The 23,627-nt window shown below is 33.4% G+C and overlaps 2 protein-coding genes across 3 annotated transcripts; both read left to right on the top strand.

Annotated features, from left to right (window-relative positions):
- Positions 1 to 4,974: 4,974 nt before the first annotated feature.
- On the top strand, positions 4,975 to 8,339 carry LOC106397578 (axial regulator YABBY 3). Of its 2 annotated transcripts, none has more exons than XM_048769892.1 (8): positions 4,975 to 5,130; positions 5,266 to 5,397; positions 5,493 to 5,663; positions 5,974 to 6,127; positions 6,716 to 6,764; positions 6,887 to 6,962; positions 7,852 to 7,929; positions 8,035 to 8,339. In XM_048769892.1, the coding sequence occupies exons 1-7, from the start codon at positions 4,978 to 4,980 to the stop codon at positions 7,924 to 7,926; spliced, it is 810 nt and encodes a 269-aa protein (XP_048625849.1). In that variant the 5' UTR covers positions 4,975 to 4,977; the 3' UTR covers positions 7,927 to 7,929; positions 8,035 to 8,339. The 2 variants fall into 2 exon arrangements, with proteins under 2 accessions (XP_048625849.1, XP_048625848.1); XM_048769891.1 differs by having other exon boundaries at positions 6,713 to 6,764.
- Positions 8,340 to 18,488: 10,149 nt separating this feature from the next.
- Positions 18,489 to 20,529, top strand: LOC106401154 (scarecrow-like protein 6). Its single transcript, XM_013841612.3, has one exon. It carries the CDS (start codon positions 18,737 to 18,739, stop codon positions 20,414 to 20,416), a length of 1,680 nt encoding a protein of 559 aa, XP_013697066.2. The 5' UTR covers positions 18,489 to 18,736; the 3' UTR covers positions 20,417 to 20,529.
- The last annotated feature ends 3,098 nt before the right edge of the window (positions 20,530 to 23,627 follow it).

The following is a 23,627-nucleotide window of genomic DNA, read 5'->3' as shown; positions in this document are numbered from 1 at the left end:
ATTCAGGATGCCCGAGCTTGGAGGGCAGCTCAGACGCTTGTCAAAAAGCCCTCATTACCACAGTTTATGGTCTGGACTCCTTATGTACCGATAGCTAACTCTTATACTTGGTCTGTATTTTATGATGCAGCTTGGGATTCCTCAACCAGAAATTGTGGTATGGGTTGGCAACTATGTGATGCTAACAACTCTATCATCGAAAGATCCTCTTCTCACCGGCGTTTCGTTCCTTCGGCTCTTGTCGCTGAAGCTTTGGCGGTTAAAGCTGCACTTGTGGCTGCAGTTTCATCTCATGTCAGTAGTATCAATTTGTTCTCTGGCTGCAAGAATCTCATATCGCTTTTGCATACTCAAGGGCAGGATGTGACTCTGAAGGGTATCCTCCATGACATTGCGATGTTAGCGAGTTCCTTCACATCTATCTGTTTTATTTACATTCCACGTCTCGCTAATGTTCGAGCAGACTTATTGGCAAAAGAAGCTCTGTTTTCGCTTTCTTCCTCTGCTACGCTTGTAACCTGATTTGTTCTCTAAGTAATCTATGGTTTGATCCAAAAAAAATAGTGGTTATTCCTTTGATTTAGATAGTATTACGAAGTTTTACTAATTAATTGATAAAAAAAATTAGAATGATTTCCATATACCATGAAAGAGAGTTTAACATACATTAATACAAATTTAGAATGTCGTTAAAAAATTTAAAACAAAAATAAAAAATATAAGCTTCAGTATAGAGCGTTTAACAGATAGATTTTGAGAAAAATTCAAAAAATATAACAATATTTCTTTAATACATAGTTGTCTCATGTACTAATATATGATGATGGTCAAAGAGGTTTTGAACCTTTTTTGTCTTCATTTCTCTAGAGAATAGTGATTTTATAATAGTTAGTCCACTAATTTAGGGAGTTTACGAAGTTTTACAAAATTAATTTATAAAAACAATTGAACGATGCTCATTTATCATGAAAGAGAGTTTAACACACACTAATACAAATGTAGAATATGGTTAGAAATTTTAAAACAACACTAAATATTATAGGCTTCAGTATATAAAGTATTTACCAAAAACTCAATATTTTCGTTGGGGGTTATAACACATAAATTTTGAGAAAAATTGAAAAAATTAACAATATTGTTTTAATACATTGTTGCCTCCTGTACTAATATATGATGATGGTCAAATAGGTTTGGATCTTTTTTTATCTCCATTTCTCTAGAGAATAGCGATTTTATAATGGTTAGTCCACTAATTTAGGGAGTATATGAAGTTTTACTAAATTAATTTATAAAAACAATTGAACGATGCTCATTTACCATGAAAGAGAGTTTAGCATACACTAATAAAAATGTAGAATATGGTTAGAAATTTTAAAACAACACTAAAAATCATAGGCTTCAGTATATAAAGTATTTACTAAAAACTCAATATTTTCGTAGGGGTTAACACATAGATTTTGAAAAAATTTCAAAAAATATGACGATATTGTTTTAATGAATAGTTGCATCATGCACTAACATATGATGATGGTCAAAGAGGTTTGGAGCATTTGTTGTCTCCTCTTTTCAAGAAAATAGTGATTTTATAGTGGTTATTTCATCGATTTAGGGAGTATTATGAAGTTTTACTAAATTAATTGATAAAAAAAATTTAACGATTCCCATATACAATGAAAAAGATATTAAAATACATTAATACAAATGTAGAATGTGGTTAGAAAATTTAAAACAACACTAAAGATTATAGGCCTCAGTATATAAAACATTTACCAAAAACTCAATATTTTCGTATAACACATAGATTTTGAGAAAATTTCAAAAAATATGACATATTGTTTTAATGCATAGTTGCATCATGCACTAACATATGATGATGTTCAAAGAGGTTTGGAGCCTTTGTTTTCTCTATCTTTCAAGAGAATAGCGATTTAATACTGGTTATTCCACAGATTTATGGAGTATTATGAAATTTTATTAAATTAATTGATAAAAAAATATAACGATTTACATATACCATGAAAGAGAGTTTAAAATAAATTAATATAAATGTAGAATGTGATTAAAAATTTAAAACAACAGTGAAAAGTATAAGCTTAGTATATAGAGCGTTTAACGCAAAGCTCAATATATTCATAGCGATTTATATATATATTTGGATAAAAATTCAAAAAATATGACAATATTTTTTTAATGGATAGTTGCATCATGCACTAACATATGATGATGTTCAAAGAGGTTTAGAACCTTTGTTGTCTCTGTTTCCCAAGAGAATAACGATTTTATAGTAGTTATTCTACTGATTTATGGAGTATTATGAAGTTTTACTAAATTAATTTATAAAAAAATTACAATGATCTCATATACCATGAAATAGAGTTTAACATACATTAATACAAATTTAAAATGTCATTAGATAATTTAACACAATAATAAAAAGTATAAGCTTCAGTACGTAAAACTCAATATTTGTGTAGATTAACATACATTAATACAAATTTAAAATATCATTAGATAATTTAACACATAGATTTTGAAAAAAATTCAAAAAATATAATAATATTTTTTAATGCATAGTTGCCTCTTGCACTAATATATGATGATGGTCAAAGAGGTTTGAACATTTGTTGTTCCCGCCAATTTTACATAAGTGGTCTGTAATTGAATTAGACCAATATAAAAAATAATGAATCGGTGATAATAGTAATAACTATATAGACTCTTATGTAAAGATACGAGCCTATAAATTAATAATTATATAGACTTAGGCATATATAACTAAGAAAATATATTAGAATATATTTTAGTGTTGTTTCTGTATATAAGTCTTATAAATCTTAAGAAGTAATATATTTATAAATTAATAAAATTTCAAAAAATTAAAGAAGTTTGAATGTATTTTCATATCCTATGTATCTACTTTATTGGGTAATCGCCAATTGGAATTGCCATACAAGTAAGTAATGATAATAAATTCAAAATCAAACTGATTTCAAAATATGTAAAAGTTTTTGAGTTTAGTATGACCTAGTAGTTACCACGGAATATGAATAATTACCACAAAATGGTGGTCCTGCAGTATGGAATTTAGTGAAACCACACATGCACTTGCGGGTAAATTGATATAATGATGACAAAATGATATACATAGGAATATAGATAGAGTGTTATATAGAAAACAAAAAAAGGCATGGAATTGACGAGGATCGAGGGAAAGAGTGGTGTGGCAGAAACGTTATTAAGTGTGAAAACAACTGATGAATGAGCCTTTGCTTAATCACTTCCATGCACACGTCCCTTTCCTCTCCCTCTCTCTCCCACTTCATCGAACCTTGCGTCATTTTATAAAAAGAAAAACAGTAGGGTCTTCTAATTCAATTCAAACCATAACCAGTTTACATTTCACTGTAGGCCGGGGCGTTAGGATATTCGTGTCGGATTCGAGCCGGTTCCTTTCGGGTTCGGGTCTTTTCGGGTCCTAAATATTTAGACCCAATAGGTATTTAGAAATTTTTGGTTCGGGTTTGGGTCGGTTCTTCTCGGGTCCGGATCGGTTCGGGTCTATAATTAAAATACCCATAAAATACCCGTAATTTTTCGGGTCCATATCGGATCCGGGTCGGGTTCGGGTATTTAAGATCTGAAAAGAACATGATATACTCAATTTCATCAACTTTAGTTGAATATTTGTCATATATATCTAAAATTTTACAAAACAACTTAAATGAAACTCTTAATAATTAAAATAAAATATTTTAAAACTCTAAATTTTACATTTTAAAACTTTATATTACTTAAAAAACGTTAAAAAAATAATAACAAATGTTGTTAACAAAAGATATTTCAACTAAATCATAAAATAATATATATACAATAGAACACAAAAACATCATAGTTTTAGATATACATGTTTTTAAGTCGGGTACAAATCGGTTCTTATCGGGTCGGGTCTATTCGGGTCGGTTCTTTTCGGGTCCGGATCTATTCGGGTCGGTTCCTTTTCGGTTCCGGTTCTTTTGGGTAAAAAAAATTTAGACCCAAAAGGTACTTGTAAATTTTCGGTCCGGTTCCGGATCAGGTATTGTTGGGTTGGTTCCGGTTCGGGTCTTCGGGTCCAGGTTAAAATGCCCAGGCCTATTTCACTGCCGATGTTCGTTTATTTTACATTATCTTCTTGTTCTTCTTGGCATTGAAACATGTATAAGGACTTTAATATTATTGTTTTCCAAACTATAGACTTGGATTTACTGCAAGTGCGTGTTAAAACAAACATATTTGACTAGCTCTCTCTCTCTACTCTATGTGTAAATTGCCAAGGATTTTGTGGAGACACTATAACACGAATTGTATTACCCTGATATACTAGTGCCAACCATGTGAAAAATGTTTAACCAAATTCTACTTTTTTGAGAATCCTCAATAATGGATGTTCAATTCTGACTTATGTTAGATTTATCTCCATTTTCAGTGTATGAGTCTTCTTTTTTTTGATCGAAAAGTGTATGAGTCTTTTTTTTTTTTATCGAAAAGTGTATGAGTCTATGACATCCTAATAAACACTCATATATATAATGCCATGGTAAAGTCTTATATCTGTCACTACACTAATCCAACTTTAGGTTTTGTTCTTTCCGCTTACATGCGGTTTAAATAGTTGATTAAAAAGTGAGCATGTTTGTCGTATATGTATTACGTTTGATGCTGCATAAATCTTTGAAATCTTTGTGTATTCCGAACTGACAGCTACAGCTTGATCAAAATTATATATAACAAACCATTTCAAGCACCACGAAATATTATTATTTTATCTTATTTTTGAATGGAGATTTTGATCTGATTATTTATATATGAATGATTATGTATCCGGTTTAATTATTAGAAGAAAAAGATTGATTGAAAAAAGAAAAGAAAATACCGGTTCAAAGGGTAGTAAATGAGAATGCAGGTATGTAGCTTATCTCTACATGGCCTCTTCATCACATGTTGCCAAATTGTTTAGGTACAGTGTCTCTTCATGTTTACATAAATAGAATTAAATCTCTCTCTCCACCACATCTTCCTCTATATTCTCCACCGTTCTTTCCTTTCTCTCTCTGGAATTCAACTTCTGGAGAACTACTTAACATATATAAGGTACTGCTCATCACCCAACACTAACACGATTGTCAAAAGGTGTGGGGGAAGCAGAATCTACTTCTATCTGATCGATCAGTCATAGTTTTCAATCAAATCACAAACTCTCTTACTCTTTCTTTTTGTTTGAAAAAGGAAAAGCAAAAGGAGTCTATGTCGAGCATGTCGATGTCGTCCTCCTCAGCTCCAGCTTATCCACCGGACCACATCTCATCTTCAGACCAGCTCTGTTACGTCCATTGCAGCTTTTGCGACACTGTCCTAGCTGTAAATTTGTATTCTTCTCTCGTCTATTTTGTATCCATATCCCTTTATAGCTAGGGTTTCACATGAATGAATATATTAATGTGTGATATTGGCAGGTAAGTGTTCCTCCAAGTAGTTTGTTCAAGACCGTGACGGTGAGATGCGGCCACTGCTCAAATCTTTTGTCGGTGACTGTGAACATGAGAGCTCTTCTTCTTCCCTCCGTTTCAAACATTGGCCATCCGTTTTTACCTTCTCCTCCTCCTCCCCCTCCTCCTAGTCTCTTGGTACATCAACTTATTTATCAAAATAAATTAGTTTTTTTTTAATTTTGCATTTCAACATAAAAAATAGCATTTAGGGCTTTTCTCACTGATCCTCGAGAAACACAAATTTATGAAACAGTCCAAAAGCGTTTAACAATTGGTTAGCACTTTATGTTAGATCTAACTTCTAGCCTTGGTTCTTGTTGAATACAACAATAATGATTATATAGAGTTTCTTGGAAAAAAAAATCATTGAAAGAAGTTTGGTTCGATTTGTCCATTAACCAGTTTTTCTGTTTCCATTGTTTATTTTTGTTTTTGTTTTCGTTAGGAGGAGATGCGAAACGGAGGGCAGAATATAAACATGAACATGATGATGAGCCATCACGCAGCAGCTCACCACTCCAACGAGTCTTTCGTCATGGCCACTCGTAACGGAAGTGTCGATCTGCAGGAAATGCCTCGCCCACCACCAGCCAATAGACGTAACATTCCGGCTTCTTTATCTTTATTTCAGCATCTCCAAACCAAAGAAAACCCTAATTGACAAAGAAAACCCTATTCAATCAATTCCTATTTGCCTTCGTTAACTTTTCATTTCCCTTTCATAGATACAGTAGAGAAGCCCCAAAAGTTAGAGTTCTTTATATTTTTACTAATTTGGATTATCAGAGTAATAGTATGATTATTGTTTCCTGGCTATGTGAGTTTCTCACATTTTTCACAGAAAACAATTTCTGGGCAAATTTAATAACTTGTATCTTTATCCCCCGGAAATCTAGGTATACCTGTAGAAGCGAAATGATACAATTTTGGGAGTTAGATCGTAAGAAAGATAATGATGAAGTGATGATGATAACGAGCAAAGTGAGAGTGAGAGGAAGAGAGAGAAAAGAGTTGTAGAGAGATATTATTATTATTTATTATTTTGAGAACTCTTAGATTTTTTGGGGTCAATAATTTTATATTTTTTTAAAAAAAATATAGAATTCTAAATTAAAAATTGAATATGTATTTTTTTTTTTGCAACTTAAAAATTGAATATGTTCTGTTTGTTTGTTGTGGGAAAGCAGCCCCAGAGAAGCGACAAAGAGTACCATCTGCTTACAACCGATTCATCAAGTAACTTATTCTTCTTTGCTTAATATGGCTAAGTTGCCTAATTAATCAGTTACTCATAATTAAGATTGAGAGGAGAGATGGATGTGATGTGACAGATCTATATGTATAAAAATTTGTGACAGAGAGGAGATCCAACGTATAAAGGCAGGCAACCCTGATATCAGCCACAGAGAGGCCTTCAGTGCAGCTGCCAAAAATGTACATTTCTTTTTCCTCATTAACTAATTCTCTCTATCTTTTCTTTTCTTAGATTAAAACTCATCTTTTACTTTATTATTACGAAATTTGGTATGTACATATTTTTTTTTTTTTTTTTTTGGTAAAACTATGTACATATATATGTGAAGGAAATATATACTAATTGGTCGTTGGGGAGAATGTATGTACATTGTACATATTATATGTAGATTTTAGTCAGATAAACTGACGCTGTAGATATTGTGGAGCTACATTAATTTGATTCTTCCGTTGCTTTAGAAAGAAGAAAGAAAACATATTTTTCAAAAAAAGAAAGAAAACATATAGTTGCAACCGGACCTCGTGGTCTGGTGGTATAGGAACCTCGGCTGAGGTGCCCGCCATCACGAGTTCGAGCCCCGGCCACAGCGGATTTAACATCCCTTCCGTTGGGGTACTGGATCCCTGCGGGGGATAGTTGGGAATGTAGCTGTCCAGATACCAGAGTTGCCAAAAAAAAAAAAAAAAACATATAGTTGCCGTACATAATTCATGAGATATAAGTCTTGTCCAGCATGTATATGATATGTCTTGTCCAGGCACTAGGGTAGCCTTTTTTATTTGAATGAATGTTAAATTATAGTCATTAAAAAAACCAGTTTTATACATCTAGTCTAGGGTTGCAGGAGAGACCCCACGTATACGAGAAATACAGTACTAGTTAGTTTCACACATCAAAAACATCGTTGTTATGGTAATTACTTTTCCAACGCGGAATAAATATGTGGCTTACATAAGATAAGTAAAACTTAAAAGCTACTAATTAAGTTTATGTTCAATTCAAACTATGCGTAATTAAAGTTGTTCGTGTTTTAAATATACATATATATACGTGTAATGTGTGAAACAGTGGGCTCATTTTCCTCACATTCACTTTGGTCTCATGCCTGATCATCCTCCTACCAAGAAGGCTAACGTGCGCTAGCAGGTTATTTACTATCTTTGGGTTTACATATGTTAAGCAGGTTAATAAGTCATCATTCGTAATAATAACTTTATCGTATGATTTCATGCTTTTTAAAAAAAAATGAAGGAAGGAGAGGAAGCGATGATGGGAAGAGAAGGCTTCTACGGCTCAGCTGCAAATGTTGGTGTGACCCATAACTAGCTATAGCTTCTTCTTTTTTCTTAATTAAGGTTTCTTCATGTTCTCAATTAAGAACTTTTAATATCATAATGTGGTTAATTTCAGCTCAAAACTTTAACTGATTATTATGATTATGATGACATTGATAATCTCGATCAGGATTGTTTGAAATTTCGGAACTAGTGTAAAATTTTCGGTTGGGAATGTATTTTCAATTGCTTTAATATAAAGATAAGACGTGTATGCAACTATTTATCAGAAGTAGAGAGTAGGCAGCAGCTATAGGCTTGGCCACTAATTAGTGATCATTCAATATTTCATATTCAAAGTTGATAATATGGTTTTATTATATCATCAATTTATGATTTCATATTCAAAGTTGTATATATTGCAATTGGAAGAATAAAAAGATTCATGAAAGAAATAAAAAACATTGGGCTTCATGAAACCCTTATAGAGATCCATTTTTACTTGACTTTTTATATTGGTCAACTAGTCATTACGTTACATGGAAACGGAATCGGGTACGTGGAAGCGAAGCGTATGGAAACGCAAAAGCGAGATTTTTCAAAAAATTAGGAAGCGGGTACGTATTGGAAGCGAAGCGTATGGAAACGCAAAAGCGAGATTTTTCAAAAAATTAGGAAGCGGGTACGTATTGGAAGCGTATATCCATTTATACATATATATATATATATATTAAAATATAAGAAAATTTTATAAAATTTAGGACTAAAAATTATATACTGTAAACTTATAATTAAGCATTTATTCATTTATAATAATTTTGAAATGATTTCATATTAAAATTGTGAAATTACACATAAATTAAGTTTAAAAGAAATTATTATATTAATTATTTTTAATATTTTATAAACAATTGACAGAATATATATATGAATCTATGTTATATCTTTAATAAAAACCTCAATGCATAAAGATACTTTATAGTATTATTTTTAATGTTTCTATTCTCTCTATTTCATTACTATTAAATTTTGAATTTTATATAAATTAAAACTATGAATTTATATTTTTTTGTTGATTTATGACATTATGTTCTTAGAAAAACGGAAGCGTGATTCTAAAACAGAATCGTAAGCTTCCAACGTGTTTTTAAAGAGAATATTTTAAAAGCGTTTTGGAAGCGAGATTCCGTAAGCTTCCACGAGGTTCCAATTCCGGTTCCGAAGCGAGATGCGGACGTCCGATGAAGCTTCCGTGCAACCTAGACTAGAGACAATGTAAGAGACATAAATAAAAAAATCCACAAACTTATATTTGGTCGAATAAAGATTATTCTGTTCCAAAGAAACCGTAATGGTTAGCTGATCATAACTTACATGGAAATATAAGTATTTTCTTGCTCGAGTTTCTTTCCCAAAGAAATCCACACGGAAATTCAGGTTTCTCAGAATTAATCATAAAAACACACACACATCAAATTGGTCCCTAAAGAAACAAAGATAAGAAGCTCTGATTTGAATGTTGGGCAGTATATAGGATCTTTGACCTATATTTGCTTAACCTATTTCAAACTTCACTTATTGTATCCTCTGTTTACTTAACCAAGACAATGCCATAAAAGTCTGTCAAGTTCCGCATGAAACGCCGATATACATCTGGGAGATACCAGAGGTACGTTTGGCAAGTACTTCAGAAGTTGAGATTATTTCAGTAATATTAAAGTAGATAATGATGACGTGCGAGCGAGCGATGTCAAATATAATTAATATTTTATTGTAAGTTATAAGCCAATATATCAATTATTATGCATGTCAAATATAATTCATATACTTTTTTGTATATCAGTTATTATACATAAAAATATGGAGTATTAATACAGTAATATCTAATGCTATCGCAAGTACCACTAGAATTATATTCCAACATTAAATTAACAAAAATAGATATTATGTTAAATAATTCAAAATATGTATGTTTATATATTATATAGTTACAATGTGATTTAATATACAATATTTATATATATATATATATGTCAATTGACCAACAAGACTACTGATATTACAGGTGATTCCTGCAATGTTGTAGGTTCACTACTAGTTTGCTTCTTTTTATGAGGAACTGATCAACTATTCAACATTTTGTATGCTCTTGCTCAAGATTTAAGTAACCAATATTGATTCTACTTGCTTGGCTTCATTTTAATAGAAATTTTCTTTGTTTCAGATTCAGTGACGATGCAAGACCAAAAAGAGGCACCTCTCCCGACATGCAATGCAAAGACAAGTTCCTTGTTCAGTCTGATATTGTCTCTGAGGCTAGTAGTTCCAAGGATGCTCTCGCCAGGGCCGGCCCTGAGATTTAGGGGGCTGTAGGCAGTTTTTAAAAAATTTCAGCTAAAAATCTTTTTTGGTAAATTTTGGGGCCTAAAAAAAATTTTGGGGGCTTTTTTTACGTAATTTTTTCCAAAATTTTTGGGGGCCTAAGGCCAATGTTTCGTTAGGCTTTGCCCAGGACCGGCCCTGGTTCTCGCTAATTAATTGGTTGTGCAATGCAGTTCAACAAGTAGGCCGGTAGAGTGATTGAGGGTTGCTTACATCCCTGCTAGCCCTCTTCACCTGTCCCAGAAGGCTCTGAAGAAGGCAAGGAATGAGATTGCTAGTTCTCAAACTGCCCCACTATTTGATGACGAGTTTGTCTGTTTGTAACAACTGAGAGAGATTTAAGTTAAGAGATAATCTAATGCAACTAACATGCATGCACGCATCTTCTTGTCTCAGGTGTCGAGAACGCAAGAAGAAAAATGAGAAATCTTCTGAGGTATTAATGTCACACAACCTTGTCTGTTACTTATAGATATATATATATATATATATATATATTACCATTGACCAACCGGTGCTACTACTGCTTCTCAACATCATCATTATGTATTCTCATATTAAAAAATGAAACATCATTTGACTAACATAAAAGTAAACAAGGAATAGTATAAACAATATGTGTAGTAAGGGAGGTGAAATGTCCTTACCAACTTTATGTTGAGGTAATTGTTTTTTTTTTTTTCTTAAACCCCCAATGGGAGATACCATTTCTGAATTTAAAGTTTTACAAGGAGATCACTTTCAATAGAAAATACAAAATTACTCATGTGGAACATGAACCCCCACAAAAGAAAATTGATGCTTTGGTCTAACCATGTACTTTTTCAAACCAGAGAGAGATATGTTGTCATCGTTGAATGTTGCCGGTTTCTTTGAGTAGCAGAGGGGAGAGCTCTTTGCTCCATATCGAGAGAGTATAGCTTTGCTCTAAGAAGAAGGTAGATGTCTTTTACAACAGAGTGAGCGGGCTTTGAAGTTTGGTTGTGTTTTCCAAATGAAGTAGACAGCAGCTTGAATGACCAGATTGTTGAGGTAATTGTTAATGAGTTATTAACACTGCAGGGCAGTTTTCATGTTTTTATTACAAGATAAGGTAGTTTCAGCTACCAAGGTAGTTTTTACTGGTTGTTTACCTTGATGCCCCCAACTAAACCTTAACTATAAAGCTTTTGGTTTCTTATTTGCTGGCCAGTTTTTATTTGAAAATTTTAAACTGACAAAAGCAGTAAATTGCTTTTTATTTTCAGCCACATGTTTAATACTCTTTTTCACTCTAACATAGATAAGAAGTACAGTGAATAAATTTGAAAACAAACACGTAGGAGTTTAAGATTTGCATGATGGAGACTGTAGGCTGAAGATTTGAGATCAAACACGCCATTTTTCCTGGTCCTCGTTTGTGATGAACCTCAGCCCAATTCCATTGCGGTTCGTCTTCTCCTTCGCCATGAATCACACGACTAAGCTTCCTCCTCCATGTTGTGCTCCGCAACTCATCCACCTCGCGCTGTGACAGTATGTCGTGGTGGTTGTGATGGTCGGAATCCGTGTCGGACGGTGAAGCTCGGGCAGTAATGGAGGTGTTCTCACATTTTCACATTTGCTCCTTTATTTGTTAGCTCATTACCAATTTGGCCCAAACTATCAAATTTTTAGATACATTCCTTTTAAGTGTCCAAAAACTTTTAATTGTTCAATTCAATCCCTATAATATGTAAATATGAATTTAAAATGTAATATAACAAATATGTACACAAAATTATTAAATATCTTAATTTGAAAAATGTACAAATGAATCGGTGTACATGTATCAATTCGTATAATACTGTACACGTGGACGGTAGAATATATGTGTACACGTTGACGATATTTGACACACTCATACTGTACATATGCATATATATTATAGTGTACATATGTACATCAACTTATAAGTGTACATATGTACAGTTCATATGTTCTTCTAGATATAAATAAACTGCACCACAATTGCATGCAAACAAGCGTACGTGTACATGTGTACACATGTATAGCTTAAATGTAATGTACACACGACATTTGTGTACGCGCGAGTTTCGATGTACACACGACATGTACGAGCGACATGTACACACGAAATTTGAGTATAACTTAAATGTAATGTACACACGACATGTACGAGCGAGTTTCAATGTTGGTCAACGATGGTCTAATTAGGTGTACACATGTATAGCTTAAATGTAATGTACACACGGCATTAATATTAATTTAGTTACGAGAATGATACTTGAAAGGTACTCAGTGTGTCAAATATCGTCAATGTGTACAAATATATTTTATTGTCCACGTGTACAAATTGTACGAAAAATCACATGTACACCGATTCATTTGTACATTGCTAAAATTATGATATTTAATAATTTCAATGAGTTTTGAGTACGGTTGCTAAAAAGATGCATTTCAATGATTTTGGTTTCAGTTAGATTTCAAAGATGCCCCGACCCTGCGTGTACATGGGAATAAGAAAAAAAAAATCACATGTATATTGTGTTAACATTATCGTGAGTTCATGAAGTCGCAGATGCTTAGTTATTTAGATAGAAAACCTACAAGAAGCAAAAATGTGTACACAATCACTTTGATATATAATACAAAATTAGGTGTATACATGTACGGTTTGAAAGTAATGTACACACGAATTTTTTTTTATTTTGATTTTTTTATTAATGATGGAAATTCACGAAAATACCCTCATCTTCTTTCTTGGTCACTGTCGACCAGAAACCCTAATTTCCGCTTCTCTCACCTATTTTCACGATTCTTTACATTCTTCACTAGTTTTTTTTATGTATTTTGTTCAGATCTGATAGATTTCAGTCCTAATTCACGGGTTTACATCTCAATCCTAATTCATGGTTTCAATCGTGGAAGAGGAGAGCTTCGACTTGGGGGGTTTCAGGCGGGATGACAAGTGGAGAACGCGACGAGATCGATGGAAATGTGGCTGATGATAAACGTCGTTGAGCAACAGATGGTCCGGAGATGAGATGAGGATGATGATTGGAGTTGTAGAGCACGATGGAGACGAGCACAAGGCAGGAGGCATGGCGGCTGGTGGTGCAGTTAAAGCTTCAGCAGCCACAGAGAAGCACATATCAGACCGTGACGGAGGGCTCGGGAAATCAATTGTGGGTGCAGTGTTCATCATCGTTGTGTTTTGTTTTTTTAGATCTAGTTATTAAAAAATAAGGTATGAGAAAGAAAAAAGTAATATTGGTTATGATTTAACTAGAGAGTAACTGAATTAGTTAGAAATAAGGGAAGATGTTAGAGAAAAATGTCTTAGTAGAACAAAGTGATTCATTGAGTTAATAAAAACATAAAACTGCCTCTGAGTGTAAGTATTTCATTGTTAATTACGTCCCGCCGATTTTGGTTGGTTTATTTAATCATATGATTATTAGTATTACTATGGCTCTAATGAGATAGAATAAATCTGAGCTCTTATCATTTTTTTCCTATATGTCCCATGTGATCTCCTAATAATAATAATTGTTCATTGCTTTGTCTAGTCCCTTATATATTAAAAGAGAAGCATTGTGATAAATACATTCACACTATAATAGACACGTGGCAGCCTCACAATAATTTGATAATAAGTATGTTAACGCGTTCACATTATATTCATAAATGTGTTCACACTATGTACTTTGCTCTTTTTTTTAATATAAAACTCACATACATGGTTCCATTAAAACTCTGGATTTTTCGGTTCAAATAAAAATGATAACGAATCAAAAGCCAAACTATATATATATATATATATATTATTTTTATTGTTTACAGATAAAGTTGAGCAAAATATTCATAAATTTTGATTCGATTCGTTATCCGGTTTGATTTGAACCAAAAAAATCTGGATATCCGTAACTCTACGAAACAAATCAAATACTAAAATACAATATCCATAAAAGAAGCAAATCACAAATTCTGATATTTTTAGGAACATGTATCTAATTCGATCTGTTATATGCATATATATATATACATATATGTAAGTAATTATATATATACGTTATATATATTATACTTTATATCAGTTTTACAATATTTTTATGAAAAAATTTATTATATTAGGTACTAGAATTTAAAAAGTTAAATAATGTTTTAATTTTGTAATAAAATGTTATTATTAAATTTTTCAATTATTTTAAAAATTTTATTTTATTTACGGATCAAATCGGATATTCTTTAAAATTCTAAAACATTTCGGATATCCGAGTCACCGAATATCTAGGTGGCTAAAGATCGAATCGACACGAATCCTTCCAAATACCCAGATATTTGATATGTTCCCACCCCTATATACGGATACAATTTTATTTTCTTTATATGTAAAAAATGACTAATGTCAAGGCCTTTTTTATTTTAAATTAATTTTAATTTTATCTTTCGTGTATTATTTTGAACAAAAATGTCATTTAATATTAATTAACAATATCTTTATATATTTGTCAACTATTTTTATATACTTTTTACATATATATACATGTGCACCTTGATGTGAGCACCTTGTAACTAAGTATTCACCACAACGGAAGTACCTAATTTTTTTGAAAGTTGAAATATTTTTCTTAATGCTTCTTTCACTACCGACCAAATTGTAGTGAAATGATTTGTCTTAATAATTTTTTTTTCTTTTTCTTAAACTATTATCTATTTAGAAACTATAATATGAAACTATTGGTTCGACATGACGACTATCTGAAATTTATAACATGAAAATAAACAAATAATATTATTTTTTTATTTTTACCGAAAAACCAAAAAATCAAACATTTTAACCGAATAAACTAAAATGAATATTAATTTAAAATAATAGTTTTATTTTAGAAGATTAAAAAAAAAAAAAAAACTTAAAACCGAATCAATATCCAGATTAAACAGATTTAATATCTTTTTATTAAAAATAATGAAACTAATAATCACATCTCGCGCAAGGCGCGGATTTTTACCTAGTCTAATCATTATCCATAAATCTAATACAAAATGAACGACGCAATCATTTATATAGTTACATGCACAAATTAACTAGAACACGTCATTCTTTCTATAAATAATTATTTGACATGGTTAATATATTTAGCTGACTTTTGTTTGTTTTTCCTTCTAATGATGTTGGCAAATCATAATTATTTCCCATACAAAGCCCGAATGCATTAGAAGGATCAATAAGATGAAACTTTCCGTAACTTTTGAATGTAATATTTATCATAACTAAAATCTTGGTCAAAAGGTGTTTCTCATAACTGTGGGATTGCGTGGGATTGGGTGGTTGCTTGTGGTGAAGGGTCTCTTGAGAAAAGAGAAACGAACATGTTTTCATCACTTACTTCATCCCCACGAAGCAACCTCCATATATATTATACATGTATCATATGCGCAATATATGTATACATTATAGTCTAAACAATAATCAACATGATAAAATATATCATGAAAAGAAACAAGTTAGACTTCTCATCATTAACTTCACATTCATTGCCGATTCAAACTTGAAATGTGCCCGTGTATAATGAATGTATTATGTACGTGTTATTTTAATGGGATGTTTCCATGTTGATCGATATGTATACCTAAAATTCAGTTACAAGAAGGGGTTATAAGAAAATGAGAATAATCACAAGATCATTTCGAGATTTACAATTAAAATAGTGATATAATATAATAGAGAAAAGTGTGAGACGTAGTAGTTAGCAAACCACATGGGAACATGGATGCCGGATATAATAGCCAAATTAAGAGTTATCTATTTATTGTTGAAATGATAATTATCTTCAAGCATTTTAATGATATTTTGACAAGTATGCCGATATGGAACTAAAGTTACTAGTCCAGCGATTTCGGTTTTCCGAAACTGAATCGAAACGAATTTTCGGTTTTAGATTAACCAAAATTTAAAAAATAATAATTGTGAAATTAACCGAATTATATTTCGGTTCGTTTATCTGTTAATTTCGATTTTCATTTTTATTTTCTAAAATAACTAACTTTTTGGTTTTCGGTTAGAATTTGGTATAATTAAAAAAATGGATATTTTTTGGATAAATTTGGTTATTTCGGTTATTTTCAGTTAGTTTGATTAATTATGTTCGGTTATTTTTGGTTATTTCCAGTTTTTCTATTTTTTATTTTAAAGAAACGAACCGTTTTTCAAAACTCTACCAAGCTAATCGAACCAAAAATTTTGGTTTCCGGTTTGGCTATGCTTTTGAGGGCTCAAAAGCATAGCCAAACCGGAAACCAAAATTTTTGGTTCGATTAGGTCGGCTTGATCGCTTTTGGACAAAAACTGCATGGCTAAAAGTTACCATTTAATTAATACACAGTAATATTTTGAGAAAATCTCATACGTATCAAGACACGATTGTTTTGCATAAGAAAGTTAATGCTTTTGTTGCTAAAACAATACCTTTTCGTTTTCACAACAATGAAATTTACGCAATTGTCACTACTCATTACAAAATTGGTCCGACTTTGTCTTGGAGATAAAACCACCCACCTCATTTTTTGGTTGTTTCTGGTTGCATTATTCATAATTATTTTGGTAGATATAGGGTGACCGGTGACTTGCTTCATTCACCCATTGTCTGTTCAATAAAGGACTATCTTCTTTTCTTTTCTCAATCTCTCGTGCATTTAACTTCTCACAGAAGAAACATCAGTCACAGTTCTCCCATCACTTTTCTTTCTTTATTTCTTTTGTTTCGAGAAAAAGATGAACCATATAAAGTATATTTATACATACCCGTAAATATATAATTAGTTTTTAACAACTAAGATATTTTTTGGACTGTAATAAACGAGGATTTATTTCACTAAAACAACAAAACAAAACAGATATTTTTAATGTAATTCCAAGATATACATTCACAACTTGGTTTTAGATTTATGAATCAAGAGTAATATTGTCCGTAGCTGAAAACAAAAGTAAGCATTGCGATGTGTGGCTTAGCGTCCACAATGGACTGAATGATTTGATTGGTTCATTTGATAAATTCATCCAAAAGCCTGTCCAAGCCCTAAAACACCCACCCAATTGTGGACAAAGATCACACAAAAAGGAAAAAACGACAGCAGCTTTGAGATAATATAGAACCAAAATAGATCCCAAATATAGTTTGTAAGCCACAAAGTTTTAATCGTAAAAGCATAGTAAAGAAAACAAAATATCCACAATGTAATGACATAAAAATCAACATGACAACATCAAAATATGTAAGTTTTATAAAATTTTATATACAATAGTTTATAATAATTTATTAAACGAAAAAATATATTCAATCCGTTCTTAAAAGATCTATGTTTTGAAATTTTAATGTTTTTTAATAAAACATATTAAAATTTAGCTATAAATATATAGTTTTTTGTAATTTTATATTTTCTATATTTTTAAACCAATAAAATTTTAAGAAATTCAATTAATGTTTTTGAACTTGATAAGTTTTTGAAACAAAATATGGATCTTCGAGGAGTGGAGAGAGTATTTTAGAATCCTCCGTGGGCGACCACTGCGAAAATGAAGAAAAGAAGCGTGGTGGTTCTGATCAATCGTAGCCACTCGTTGCCCTGTCTAAGAACAGTATCTTAGCCGTTCAATTATGCCACTGGCCGCGTCAGACCCCGCTTCGAAAACCAGTATGGTTCAGACAATGTTTGGAGTTTAAGTACAAAACTACCCCTACCCTTTAATTGCTTATGTTGGCAGGACTAATGCACATGATTATCTGTATAACTAAGACGATCAAGAATAAACTATATTACTTGAATTTTGCATTGTGCATTATTGATTGAAAAAGAAGAAATTAGTCATCAAAATAATGTTTTAAACACTACTACAAAATAAAGAAAGTAGAATATTTTATTTGTAGATTCAAATTTTAATATATTTTTGATATAGTAACTGAAAGAGTGAAAGGAGTTTCTTAGGCACGCGCGTGGTTAGAGAGTGGGATAGCATAGAAGCCATGTATATATTAAGAAAGTAGAGCAAAAGATTATTAATAACATACATTGTCAGAGAGAAGATTATTGATAATTGTTAAATAGTACTAGTGTAAGTCAGATAACAGGCGAAAGCAAAAATAAGAAACACAAAAGAGGAGAGAGAGAGAGAGAGAGAGGATGAAGCGCACTTGGCCACTTTAATTTCCTGCACGCATCCACAACGGAAAGAAGAAGAAGAAGAAGAAATACATAAGAGAGAAGAGGAAGAAAAGAGTTTTGAGAGATTGTGAATTTGTCGAGAAAAGTCAGCAATGCCCTTACCCTTTGAAGAGTTTCAAGGGAAGGTGATTTCTTCTTATTTCTCCTCCGACATAGAGCCCACCTCTGTTCTTAGCCCTCTCGCTACATCCTCCTCCACGGTGTCTTCCTCTCACGGCGTAAACGCTGCCGTCGGAGGCGGCGGTATCTCCGGCGGCGATGAGCAATGTGGAGCGAGTGATTGGGAGCAAGTGCTTCCTGCCTCTCCCACGCATGACCATGACAACGACCAGAGCATCCTGAGGCTCATCATGATGGGAGACTCCCAAGATCCTTCTCACGAGCTCAACAACATTCTCCAGACTTCCCAATCTCCCGCCACCTTTCACCACTCCGACTACACATCGCTCGGCAGCTTCGGAGTCGTCGACGATACGACCACCACCGGCTTCGGTGGCTTAGACCACTCGGTTCCACCTCTGTTTCAGTCACAAGTGCCACCGCAGCATCCACTCCTAATCAACCAAAGCCAGACTCATTTCACCCAGAATCCGTCCCTCTTCTACGGCCATCATCAACATCAAATCCCGGCGGCGAAGCGTCTGAACCAAGGGGGGTCGGTGGGTGAGGGGATGATAACGGAGCAGCTGTTGAAGGTGGCGGAGGTGATGGAGAGAGGTGGGGAGACAAGTGTGGCACAGGGGATATTGGCGCGGCTCAATCAACAGCTCTCATCACCGGTGGGAAAGGCATTCGAAAGGGCAGCATTCTACTACATAGAGGCTCTCCACAACAGTCTCCTCCACAACAACAAGGCCTCCTCCCCACTAAACCCCTACTCCCTCATCTTCAAGATCTCCGCCTACAAATCCTTCTCCGAGATCTCTCCCGTTCTCCAGTTCGCCAACTTCACCTCCAACCAAGCCCTCCTCGAGTCCTTCCACGGCTTCAACCGCCTCCACATCATCGACTTCGACATCGGCTACGGTGGCCATTGGGCCTCCCTCATGCAAGAGCTCGTCCTCCTCCGCCACAACGACGCTCCTCCCCTTTCCCTCAAAATCACTGTCTTCGCTTCTCCCGACCACCACCACCACCAGCACCAGCAGCGGCTTGAGCTCGCCTTCACTCAAGACAACCTCAAGCACTTCGCCTCGGAGATCAACATCTCCCTCGACATCCAGGTCCTCAGCTTGGACCTCCTCGCCTCTCTCTCCTGGCCCTCCTCTGACAAAGAAGAAGCCGTCGCCGTTAATCTCTCCCCCGCCTCCTTCTCAAACACGCCTTCTTCGCTTCTCCTCCGTTTCGTGAAACATCTCTCCCCCACCATCATCGTCTGCTCCGACAGAGGAGGGTGCGAGAGGACGGATCTGCCTTTCCCGCAGCAGCTCCTCCACTCCCTCCACTCCCACGCCGCTCTCCTCGAATCCCTCGACGCCGTCAACGCCAACCTCGACGCTATGCACAAGATCGAGAGGTTTCTCATACAGCCGGAGATTGAGAAGCTGGTCCTCCTCGATCGTAGCCGTCCCATGATGACGTGGCAAGCCATGTTCATGCAGATGGGCTTCTCGCCGGTGACTCACAGCAACTTCACGGAGTCTCAGGCAGAGTGTTTGGTTCAACGGACGCCGGTCAGAGGCTTTCACGTCGAGAAGAAACACAACTCTCTTCTTCTCTGCTGGCAAAGGACAGAACTCGTCGGAGTCTCCGCCTGGAGATATCGCTCCTGACTCCTCCTCCCCTACTTTGTTTCAGTTTTTATTATGTATTCTTAATTTTAATTTATCATCTAATCATGACACATATTTTCATAAATCTTTAGCACTTCCCGATATTACTTTTACTCCTCAAGTCTTGGTGCGATTCACAAAGTATATGAAATTTTGTGATTAATTAAATTTCTGATTGGTTATATAGCAAATCCAGTATTAACGTGGAGTAGTATTTAGTACCATGATCGAATGCTTGCTTTGGTTTGTGTTTGGAGTGTAATTAAAAATAAATGGGTGAGGATTTTGATGCGAGGCAGAAAGCTATTTATTGCTTAGAGTTTGTTGTGGTTTGTGTCTTTGCAAGGGTCTCTTTTGTTTATTAAAGATTTGTCTCTATGAATGATGTCACATGGGTCCTTCTAATATTTAATTATCTTTGGTCCACGATACATTTTTGTGTGCGCCGTTTATAGCTTCTTTTTCCTTTCCCTTTTAAATGGTCCATACAGAGGCATTACACAATGCGGCCATTGCTTGTCAACATTATTTGGATTTACATTTTCATAACTCTTCCGTTTGCCACTTTAAAACAATAAACCCCGTTCTACTGTTCCATAAAAACTTGTAATACTAGATGATTATATGTAAAAGCCGGACATTATAAATAGTATTGGGAACTGACAAGAAGCCTATAAGTTATTGTCTCTTGTGCAATAAACGTTAGTTGGAGACAGTTAATTGAATAGTTGACAGATAAGCCTGTGTCCTGAAGCAGAAGAAAGTGTCGTGATCACTCAATCTACACGTGTACGGCAGTAACACATGTGTCGTCTCCCTGTGAGAGATGATCAATGTGATCAACGGTTAACCCATTGTGTAGAAAGAAGTAGATTCATAACTTGCCATCGTGGAGAAACACATCGTGGCCATGTTCACGCGCGCTCTGCTCCACTAAGTTTGGGACCTAAAAGACTAGTCTAGGTGGTCATCATCACATTTTCAAAGATCAAATGCTACAGTTGATAAAACTTGGTCGTACGTTAAATTTTGACTGGTCTAGACGAACTCACGCAAATCTTTTAATTAGGGGAAAGTAATTACCGACTTTATGACATTGTATCATTCATTCCGTATGTAATCATCACATATTCAAGTTTCTTACTAGGAAACCATTGTTACATGATATATGACGCTAGGAAATTTACAACCTCCATGTGGGGTTCCACTAATGTCTTGAGAAAACGACCTTTTAAGTTATAAAAGATTAATAGTTTACTGTTTTTGAAGGCGTAGTAAATTCAAATCTTCAATTTATAATCGTTAGACTCGTTCTTTAATAAATCTGAATTACAGAATAACATTTTGTATCAGAAACATTTTAAAGCCAAAATATAAAGGAACACACCCAGACTATCAACCAATAATCTTTTTCTTTTCTATTATATTAAAAAAGGTATAAATTGAGACACAAAGTAACGAATCCCCTTATTTGACTACAAAATCACCGCATCCTTCATTAGATAAAGAGTACGTTGTAGTATAGTTTTATGATTAATTGTTGTTATGTCTTTCCTCGCGAAATTGGCAAATCAATAGGTTTTAGTATCATACTATTGTTTATGACTATGTATCTTCGACTCAAAACTAATATGGATGAAATTTCAAATTTAATAAACAAAAATTCGTGTGTTCTCTTAAATATTTAAATACACTTCACATATATTTCTAAAACTATTTTATGTATACTTGTTAGATGGCACATCACATATCGAAGCATCTTCTTGGAAATGGAAGGGCTCTAATAATTAAAAAGCCATCAACCTTTATCTTCCTTTCTTGCTGTGTTTTGATCTTTTAACTTTTGAGAACAATATGTGCGATATGTTATTAAGAAATACTACAGATAACAATTGGAGGTTCATTGCTTACAAAAAGTAAAATGATGATAAAATACGCAGTTTTTTTTAGTTATTGTCCTAACAATTAATTGATTTATATGTTTTCCTTTATCTTTTAGACACATCAAGTACTTTTGTCCTGAAGAAGACACTCCTAGGAGTTAGGAAGATTTTGATTTGGTTATGATCAGACTTTATACGAACATTTGTATGTGTCCATATTCCCACTGTTTTGTTCATATTTTATTTCAAGTTCTTTTAACAAGATATATTTTTAATCGCAAGTTGAGATATTTTACTTCAAGTTGTCAATTATTTCTAGTCCAAAATCATGTTTATTACAAATATTGCAACGTTTTTTATTAACTTGAAAATATCTCGGGTTTATGAACGGACTAAAACTAATATACAAACCATAAAGAAAATTTATTTTCGGATATTCACATAATGCTTAAAATTAACATGATCGCATATCTGTGTGATAACATGGTTGTTTGGAACCCGGACTGTTCAGCTTATGAAAATATGGTTAATATTGCAACGTTACGAGATGACTGTATGTGTATATAATCGCAACAACTTCTTATAAACGTTGGCGAATGATATACATAATAAGAAACCACATGTTTGCATATGCCACCATTGTTTTAGTATGCCAGGATAAAAAATAGCCGACTTTTTTTGTTGTTTTAAACTCTTGACAAATTTTAATTTTTAAATCCACAAAATTTCAAATATATAGCAATAAAAGTATTTCAAAATATTCGAACTGACTAAAACATATAAAACAACTAGTCACATAATTTTTGATAATTTTTACATAAAACAAAATTTATCTTTCGAAACAACGAACAATACTGTATAAACATTTTGAAATGGAAAAATATATGCGTATATTGATTTTATGTGGAAATTTTTTGTTGGATTGTTTAAGAAAAAAACATATGATATCTTCCTTTTATATATTTCAGTTGTCATATTTTAGTTTTATGTGGAAATTGATTAGTTTATCATATTAATCAAAGCTATTAAACAAATCTTTTAATTTAAACGATACAATTTAAAAATTTATAAAGTAATAATACTAACAATATGTTTTTAGGATATATATAATTTGGAAGTGTCTGGTCACTAACACGAAAGTTCTCCATTGTGGTTATACTATAACTTTATATGGTGGGAGCGAGAGGTCGCTGGAATTGATGGGTGTGATTTTGTGTGCATGACAAAAGCTAAATTTATATAATTTTAAATTCGTTTCTTACTTGTGTGTTTATTTATTATAAAAATTAATTTAACGAGACAAGCTTTTGATTCATTTTTCACCATCT

The sequence above is a fragment of the Brassica napus genome, chromosome C9 (assembly GCF_020379485.1).
Source record: "Brassica napus cultivar Da-Ae chromosome C9, Da-Ae, whole genome shotgun sequence".
NCBI classification, from domain to species: Eukaryota; Viridiplantae; Streptophyta; class Magnoliopsida; order Brassicales; family Brassicaceae; genus Brassica; species Brassica napus.
The sequence above is the reverse complement of the archived record's forward strand: the minus strand, read 5'-3'. Positions and strand labels throughout refer to the sequence as shown.

What these genes read in the sequence shown, in the direction of transcription:
- LOC106397578 (XM_048769891.1), top strand. Translation starts at nt 4,978, where the DNA reads ATGTTGCCAAATTGTTTAGGTACAGTGTCTCTTCATGTTTACATAAAT. An exon ending in AACTACTTAACATATATAAG is followed by an intron (nt 5,131 to 5,265) that starts GTACTGCTCATC and finishes TGTTTGAAAAAG; the next exon opens with GAAAAGCAAAAGGAGTCTAT. An exon ending in CCCCTCCTCCTAGTCTCTTG is followed by an intron (nt 5,664 to 5,973) that starts GTACATCAACTT and finishes TGTTTTCGTTAG; the next exon opens with GAGGAGATGCGAAACGGAGG.
- LOC106401154 (XM_013841612.3), top strand. Translation starts at nt 18,737, where the DNA reads ATGCCCTTACCCTTTGAAGAGTTTCAAGGGAAGGTGATTTCTTCTTAT.